Genomic DNA, 8,481 nt, shown 5'->3' with positions numbered 1-8,481 from the left:
GGCTGTTACTGTGCTTAGTAATATATTTTATAATAACAATAATAATCCACATGAACCCCGCTACTTGGTATCGGTAAGTACCTAAACTGAAGTACTCGTACTTGTACTCAGTCTTGAAAAAACTGGTATCGGGACACCCCTACATTTTTTCATTAGGAAATCCCATCATTTTCCAGAGTATAATTTTAAGAATGTTGTTGTTCTTTTTACTATTTTTACATCAGAACATCTGTAAATTTAATTCAACGTTTGTACAGTGATCCATTTGTTTTACAGTGCCTCTGAAATCAAAATTTTGTGATAAAGGTGATAAAGATACATTATTGTAAGGATAACATTACTGACACTAAATAAAAATGATGCCAATAAACAATTAAGATATGGTCACAAATGTCACAGAAAAGGACCCCTCAGACTGATCTATTGTGGCAACAAAAGGGAACGCCTGCATGTAAACAGCAGTTGCAAAAAGCCGCTTTGATCTAAACAGTTCTTAACTTATCTAAAAGAGAGAAGTATTGCTGCAACCACCAGCAATACACCGTTTTACCATATTAAAAAGAGACATATGCTTTTAAATCCTCTTTTTTACATCAGTTTCATTAAATAATTCAGTTGGGTTTATACAAAGTGGAACTGCAATGCTTTGGTCTGAATTCCTCTTTAACCCTCTGAGGTCCAAACCTGTTCCAGAGCAGACATCAAACATGACACATTTAAGGGCTAATGCAACAAAAATTACAGCACACTTGAGTGCTCAATTCATCTAGGTTGGACAGCACAGACTTCAAACTATATAAAAAGTGTTTTTATATTGTTTTTGTTTAGTTACTTAAAAATAGAACCAGATTTATGATAAATCATTTTCGCCATAATTTTGTGAGTATTTTCTTATGGAATTTGCTGCGCATTCAGTGAACGTTTGGTGACCAGGAAGTGCTTGAGTTCAACATGACACCCATTTTTCTGATTTCCTGAAATGAACCCCATTTCTAAAGCAACCAATAAAAAAAGTTTGTCTATATGCTTGTGGAGAACGTGTGTGTTTTGGAGACAGGAGAACGGAGTGTAGTCAACATTTTGGKTGGGCTGAAAAAAATGATACCAAACAAGGCAAGGTAAATAGGTTTTAAGATGAAAATATCAGGGTAAATTAAAAATTAGCCAAAATGGCCATTTAGACCCCAGACCTTAGAGGGTTAATGTAACTCCACAAGCCCCTCCTTCACCCCTTTTCTGATCTGTGTCTCAAACCAACTCGTTTTGAGGTGGTCTCTTTAAAWCCAAACGAGGTGCTTCCCACCCCACCCCCCTCCAGCTTCCAGACCGGTCCACTCTAGCTTGAAGACTATAAAGATACCTATGCAGCACTGAGAAAGACTTAAGGCTGGTTTATACTTCTTGTTGCACGTCTTTTACCCCCCGCTGAGTGACAAAAAGTTGCGCAACTTCCGTCTGCCCTCCCGCAGCGATCCCCCGGTGATAACTGTCCTATACATTGCCCCCAGTCAGCGCTCCAAGATGCGGAGGATGCGGCTCGGAGTGGGTGATTGGTCTGAACTTCGTAGGTGTTTATTCATGGAGCACCGCAGCGGGCCGGCGCTCCTCAGCTGTGGCGGCACTGAGAGTTGGACCGAGCTGGACCAGAACAGGAGAACCCAAAGCAGCTCTTCCTTCTGCRTGTTATTTTGTTAAAAATTATATATTTTTCGTCTGAAGCCAGTTTTAAAAAGAGCTCAGCTGGTTTGATCCAGGTCYCAATAAGGAGGGTGAGCACACAGCTGGTCGCGTCTTTTTTTCTGTCCGCCTCCAAAAAAACGGCTCTACTTCACTCTTAATACTGATTTTGAGTGGGGAAAAAACACTATCCAGCCATCGTTATTGTAGTTTAAATACTTTATATGAGCAGAGGGAAAATTTATGATCATTTATGGCCACCGCGTCTGCAGCTCGTTTATACTCGGTCAGGAAAAAGACGCTGACATTGCGCAATCAACAAACCACTGTCGCACATCCTATTGAAGTATAAACAAAGCTTAAATTCGTTTTACAGTCTACATTTCCCCCTACCTGATTCACATTAATGGAACTGTGCACAAAGAAGCCTCTTCAAAATATCTTCGATATTTTTCCAGTTTAATTTATTTAGAATCTAAATATACATATAAGTCTGTAATCCAAAAATTCAGACCAGTGGGAATAAATAGTTACTTCTATATCTTTTCCAAATGGTTTTTGCTGTAAGTAGACTTTAAACCCACTGACAAAAACTCAACTTACCTCTTACTGTCCTCATAGAGCTTCAGCCTGCGTCCATTCACTTCTGTACCATTAAGCTTGGAGATGGCATTCTTCAGGTCATGGCGCGAAGCAAACTCAACCACCCTGAATTCATTAACAAACACTCATTAGTTCTTTACATTAAATAAGAGGGGAAAAAAAGAAAAAATTAGTTTTAAAAAAAGGAAGAAAAAAAACCCTCACCCTTCATTTTGAGTGGGTCGGTGTGCGTCCACAAAGGTCACTTCACCTGCTTTCCTCATCAGGTCTTTCAGGTCCTATTTCAAAAGCATAATGCAAACTTAGTAATAGAATGAAACACCAAGGGTCACTGTGAGCTTTTCTGAACCTGGAGAGAAAGAAAAAAGCAGGCAAGAAAAAAAAAAMCACCACAAATAGAAACATGGCTTATGTAATTCTGACCTCTTTTCACTTTTGCTATGATCCCACTTTCAGTAAAAGTCATGTAAACAAATGAGCCACACAAAATACTTTTTACAATCGGCCAGTCTTGCCTTTTCCCTCTGTTTGGTACTGATATAAGAATAAATCATTTATCTTTTTTTTTTTTTTTAAAAAGGTACTCAATGCAAATATGAAGTCAAAAAAAAAATCTTATTCTTTCATTCTGACACTCAGCACTGCAAATGAAGCATTCGTCTGCTGAAAACCACGCAAATCTTAAGTCACATGACTGATTTGCATAAATCTGTCTACAAGGTTTCCCCAAGAAAACTTGCTACGCCCAGTGATACGGTCACTATGCAGTGGGTGGGGGTGAGGGTAGAAGCGGAGGGGTATACTGTTATTAATGGCGGGGGTTTGGAAGGGGTGCTAGCAGTAGTACAGCAATTTGTTGATAATGCTAGGTACAAACCACTCATCCTGTTGCCATAATCTCTGTTAGTGCTGGCTCTAAATAAACAAACAACGCATATAATACACAGGCATCAGTACACACAACTATGGCAGAACCAGACAAAAGTTTTTATGAAATTGTTTTAAGTAATGAATGAAAGAAATTTGGGGAAAATAGCACAAAAGTAGAGCACTTAAAAAACAGACCTCGTCATTCTACTTCATTTGGTTTTTGCAAAATGTCCACATCAGTAAGATCAGTTTGTTATCCTACTTATCTTTTTCTCTGCAAAACTCAACAAATCTGAGCGTAAAATTCTTAGATTTATCACAAATCAGCTCCTACATGCATGTCAGTATTGCAGAGGTGCCAACCTGGAGTCATCCCAAATCATGATGATTGTCTCGGAGCATTTGCGTCGTACGTTCGTTTTTGGCAGTTTGTGGGCAAAACAAAAAATATATGGAATTTATATCTTTAAACTTCAAAGTATTCATACAAACCTACTTATTTCTAGATGGAGAGATTATAAGTAGCAAGTGATAAAACAGAGTTTATAAAATGGATGCTTTATGAACATAACTTTGCTAAACAGTACATACATCTATCCTATTATTGGGCCTCATTTATTCATTCACACTGAAGATGAATTTGTAGTCACAGCGAATTCTTGTCACAATATTTAAACTGAATAACGAGGAAACTATATTTGTCTTTTAAAAAAAATAACTGATGAATAGTCTTTTCCATTACTGAGTTCGGCTCCTCTCGGCTCAGTTCGGGCTGGTTCGGAGTGGTAATGTCTTTTAAAAGTAGCTGCTGTATATATTGTCTGACTTTTATTTTGTGAAATAACGATACTATTGGCATTGCTGTTTGTTTTTCATTGAGYTAAATCCATAAAGAAAAAAAATCAACATATTTACTCATACTCCTAGGCATAAAGTGTGCAGTAACTGTAATTTCATTTATTAGAAAATCATTTTGGTTTTGTTTTACTGCATTTATAAGCAACGGTTTGCTGTAGCAGGGTTTTTAGTCTGTAAATAATAATCATACCCATAAGGGTAGTACTGAGGCCGGCACCCATAACGGTGCCGGCCTCAGTACTACCTCGAGAGAAGGTCTGAAAAAGTGGGCAGAGAGTGGCCGGGAGTCACAGCGGAAAGACCGAAAACGGGTGCTGAGTGGGTGGAGCCAAACCGAACTGCGTAGGTGGAAAAATGCAGCGGGAGGGGTTCCCAGGAGCTCAGSTGAATGAATGAAGCTCGGCACAAGACCAGATCGTAATAGATGTCTAGTACGCCGTAATGGTTCAGAGCGGGTCTCAATATCGTAATGATTACGGTGAGATCGTAATGGTTGGCACCTCTGGTATTGCTCATCTACTTTGAATAACTGATATTTTGTGCATAAAGTTGGCATCAAGTCACAAATTTTTACTTTAAGGGCACATTAACAATAAATCTGAGAAAGATATTACAGACTATTATTTTACAAATTTTTGTTGGCCTTCATTACTTTGCAATGAGTACCTTATCAAAAGAAAACTCCACAATTAAACATGGAGACAAATTCAGAAACTTTACAAACTTACATATTTAGGATAAGAAAGTATTTTCTTAGTTTTACTTAAAAAATTTAATCTGGATCTACTTTGTTAAAGTCATTTACTTTGGCTCAAAAATAAGTCAACTGTTTACATGATTCCCTTTTGAGATCGTAACTCTCCACCCCGCTATCACCCGACCCTAAATAGACCCAATCACGAGTTTTATGCTACTTACCATTCAAAACCCAGGAAGACATTAGCATAGAGCCACTTGTCCAAATACCAAATGGGAACCAATGCAGTGTAAAGCCCTTGAGCAACGCTCTCGAGAAACGCTCTCAGCCTTGACTCAGCATCCGGCCTCCACAAGTAAGGAACCACCAGAGAAAGTAGGGGTGTGATGTGTGCCCGACTCAACAAAGCCCCAGCTCCATCGGCCACAGAAAAAGACCCAAATGGGAGACTGTAGGGGACAGTTGATTTGAGGGGGGTTACAGGTGTAGAGGATGCCAGACCACAGAACCTCCAGACTGTGGCTACGGCCCTCCTAAGGCTACCGTATCCCGCGCTAGACCACTTTCACCCGCTACGGGGCCCAGCCAAGACTTTAGACCAGCAGCAACTGCGTGTAAGGAGAGGCACCAAATGGACACTATTCAGAAAAAACAACCAGCAGAGGGCGCTACACATTTCTAACACCCTAGTGGAGGGTGTTTATTTTACCTCTGATACAGCTGAAACTATATCAGAGGAGCTGTTTTATTACAAAAAATGTTTTAAAAAATTAGATAAATTGCTCATCAGCAACAAAATGTTCTTTTGGTGGGGGAAAGGTGCTCAAGTAAAAAATAAATATAATAATAAAAAAAAACATGGGGAAATTTCTATTCTAACTGGCCAAATACTAATAATGAGTAGTTTATTTTTAACGTACTTAAAAAATGCTACTACTGAATTCAAAACTGTTTCATTCAGGAAATATATCTCGAGAAGACCATCTTTACATTGAATTGGGTTTTCAGATCATTTTGTGAGTTCTTACCTGCCAGCTGATCCGTGAAGAGAGGTTCTCCACAATAAGTCTGTAGTCAGTTCGCACAGGAGGGCCATATCTACACAGGAGCACAAAAATGCCATGTAACTCTGAGTCGGCTTAATCATTAGATGCGATATTCGTTAGAATTTTTTTTTCATTGATCTTTATTGATTCCGGTCCATTAAAAACTATGAAAGCAATAAATTTACAAACAAACTATCATAAAACTATTTTTGAATGTCTTTAGAAATGTTCAAAAATTTATTAGTAAAGAATTCTGGAAAAATTTAAAAAAAAAAACGGTTTTACAAGAGGGAGAAAAAAAATCAAAATCAGAAACAAAATATCAAATCCAGTCTCACATACCTGGCATTGTTACGTCGATAACCACCTCCAAAACGTCCCATTCCAGGACTAGGGCCACCGCCACCGCCACCGCCGCCTCCTCCTCCTCCTCCTCTTCCTCCTCTTCTGGAGCGAGCATGTTCAACAGTGACCCTGAAAATAAGCAAATGTATTTTTTATATATATATATTTAACTTATGTACAAACAAAACAACTGGCTTCGAAGTATGAATTCACTTTAAAAATATACACATTAAATGCAAAAATACCACCAGCTTCAACAATCCAACAATAATTGTGAAAACTTTTGCAGTCTACTTTTATGTTTGGGGTGACAGGAAGTAAGGGTTCGTCCTCCTTGTTGTATAGCACTTAGTGCAGGTCATTTACCATGTAAGTAGAAGTTAGACTGTATTGAAAACAGTTTGCTTTTAAGGCTAGACTTAAGAATGTTCTTTTTGATAAACTCTATAGTTAAGGTTGGCTTGGGTTTCCTGAGCTAGGAATTAAATTTGACTGGAGCGATAAGCTTCACCCCTAACGGTACTGGAATATATGCTTGACAAGCGTAAACATGGCACGTTATGTTGTTTGGAAAAAAAGGCGCTCTCTTTTCCTCTCCGAGCCTGTTTCTCCTATGCTGGTAGACTCGGCATGAAGGGGAGGGGCTGCCAACAACACAGGATTTCAGTGCACAGAAAAAAAAACATGATGTCACATTTAGCACTGTGTTTACAGAATTGGCTAAATATGGATGCTACACGTTAAAATGTCAATCCTGGTGTTCAGAGCCGATTAAATAATTATCTGACATGCTTGTTTTGTTCAGCGTTTATATCTGAACCTGCCTCTGGCTGGATGCTCAGGTGYTTTCAGGACATGTAGAGCTTAAAGAAAAAAGACGAAGCAACTGGACTTCTATTCTGTAGCTGAAGATGTGTGGTGCTACAAGATTCAAACAACATGACCAGAGGTTAATAGATTATCTGCTCACCTGCACTTCAGTGATGTTAKTCACTGAGCTATTTATTAGCTCTGCTGCTATAGACATAAGATTGTTGGAAAACAAGCGGACCACATTTCTTAATTTTGCTGCTTACTTTAGTCACTCTTCCCTACATGTTAGTCTTTGTAATTATTTCTATCAATGATGTATTTTTCCCATCCATCCATCCATCCATCCATCCATCCATCCATCCATCCATCCATCCATCCATAAATTGCACCAGAATCAGTCATCCTGTGTCTGTTTCCTGCTCTCTCTAACTCAGGTAGTCGAAGCAGATGGCCGCTCGTTCTGAGCCTGGTTCTGCAAGTTTCTTCCGGTTAAAGGGAGTTTTTTCTTTCCACTTTTGCAAATGTGCTGCTCCGGATGGGAAACTGTGACGAAGTGATGATTCAATGCAATCTGCTGGCTTCCTCAGATTGATCACTTTTTGTACAGTGCCCTGTGATGACAYATGGTGTGACTTGACACTGTACAAACAGAACTGAATCTTATTTTCAATGACTGATCACTTTGTTTAAAAAAAGAAAAGTCCTTATGAATGCCCTGTAATGGTGAAAGTTCTAAAAAAAATAATTTATAATGCACAAATACATAAAAAAATTACACTCAAAGATGTGTACCTTTCACTGCACAATTCCTTCCCATTCAGCTCATACACAGCATCATCTGCATCTCTGTGGTCATCAAATTCCTGAAAGAAAAGGAAAATAAAAAATATATAAAATCATAAAAAGAGTGTGTGGTCTACACTCAAAATTTAACTGAAGGGTTTTTGTACTAACCACAAATCCAAACCCATTCTTCAAGTTGATCTCTCGAATCCGTCCATATCCCTTGAAAAACTTCTCCACATCTCTTTCTCTTGCATGTGGGCTCAAGCGGCCAATAAAAACACGGCTCATTTTATTTGCTGAAATGAAAGAACACATAAATTGGCAAACACTTCACCAGAGAACAAGGTCCAAGTAAGCCACCTATGCTCCCACTTTTAAAGTTAATGTTTGTTGTAAAATATTAACCCCACCAGGGAAATATGTAAACCAGTAAGTTTTCTAAGGTTACTGTTGAAACCAACAATAAAAATATCATAAAAGTCTTATGATAGCTTATGATTTATGCACCAATGTGGCATGTTATTTTCTTAGAGAACCCTTTCACATACTTAAGGCAAACAGTTAAAACAGTGAGCACTGTCAGAACAGTATCACTTTCAAAACACGATGAATTAATATTTAGTGATCTTTTTTGTGGTTTGACTAGTTTTGACCAAAGTACAAGAATGTCATTATCAATCACCCTTCAGAAATCAATCTATTCGTTTTACTGCTTTGAATGCATAAATTTACACACACACACACACACACACACACACACACACACACACACACACACACACACAC

General features: G+C 38.4%; 1 protein-coding gene across 2 annotated transcripts in view; it reads right to left on the bottom strand.

The window, feature by feature from the left end:
• The window catches only part of LOC106531054 (serine/arginine-rich splicing factor 5), a 12,873-nt gene that overhangs the window by 2,683 nt on the left and 1,709 nt on the right, over positions 1 to 8,481 (bottom strand). For both annotated transcript variants that reach the window (XM_014026816.1, XM_014026817.1), the window contains exons 2-7: positions 7,864 to 7,991; positions 7,702 to 7,772; positions 6,094 to 6,225; positions 5,734 to 5,803; positions 2,485 to 2,558; positions 2,281 to 2,385 (exon numbers count right to left, since the gene is read on the bottom strand). In XM_014026816.1, coding sequence (XP_013882270.1) covers positions 2,281 to 2,385; positions 2,485 to 2,558; positions 5,734 to 5,803; positions 6,094 to 6,225; positions 7,702 to 7,772; positions 7,864 to 7,983 — 572 coding nt within the window. In that variant the 5' untranslated portion in view covers positions 7,984 to 7,991. The remainder of the gene's footprint in view (positions 1 to 2,280; positions 2,386 to 2,484; positions 2,559 to 5,733; positions 5,804 to 6,093; positions 6,226 to 7,701; positions 7,773 to 7,863; positions 7,992 to 8,481) is intronic.

The sequence above is a fragment of the Austrofundulus limnaeus genome, unplaced genomic scaffold (genome assembly GCF_001266775.1).
Source record: "Austrofundulus limnaeus strain Quisiro unplaced genomic scaffold, Austrofundulus_limnaeus-1.0 Scaffold592, whole genome shotgun sequence".
Lineage (NCBI taxonomy): Eukaryota > Metazoa > Chordata > Actinopteri > Cyprinodontiformes > Rivulidae > Austrofundulus > Austrofundulus limnaeus.
This window is presented reverse-complemented; position numbering and strand designations above follow the sequence as displayed.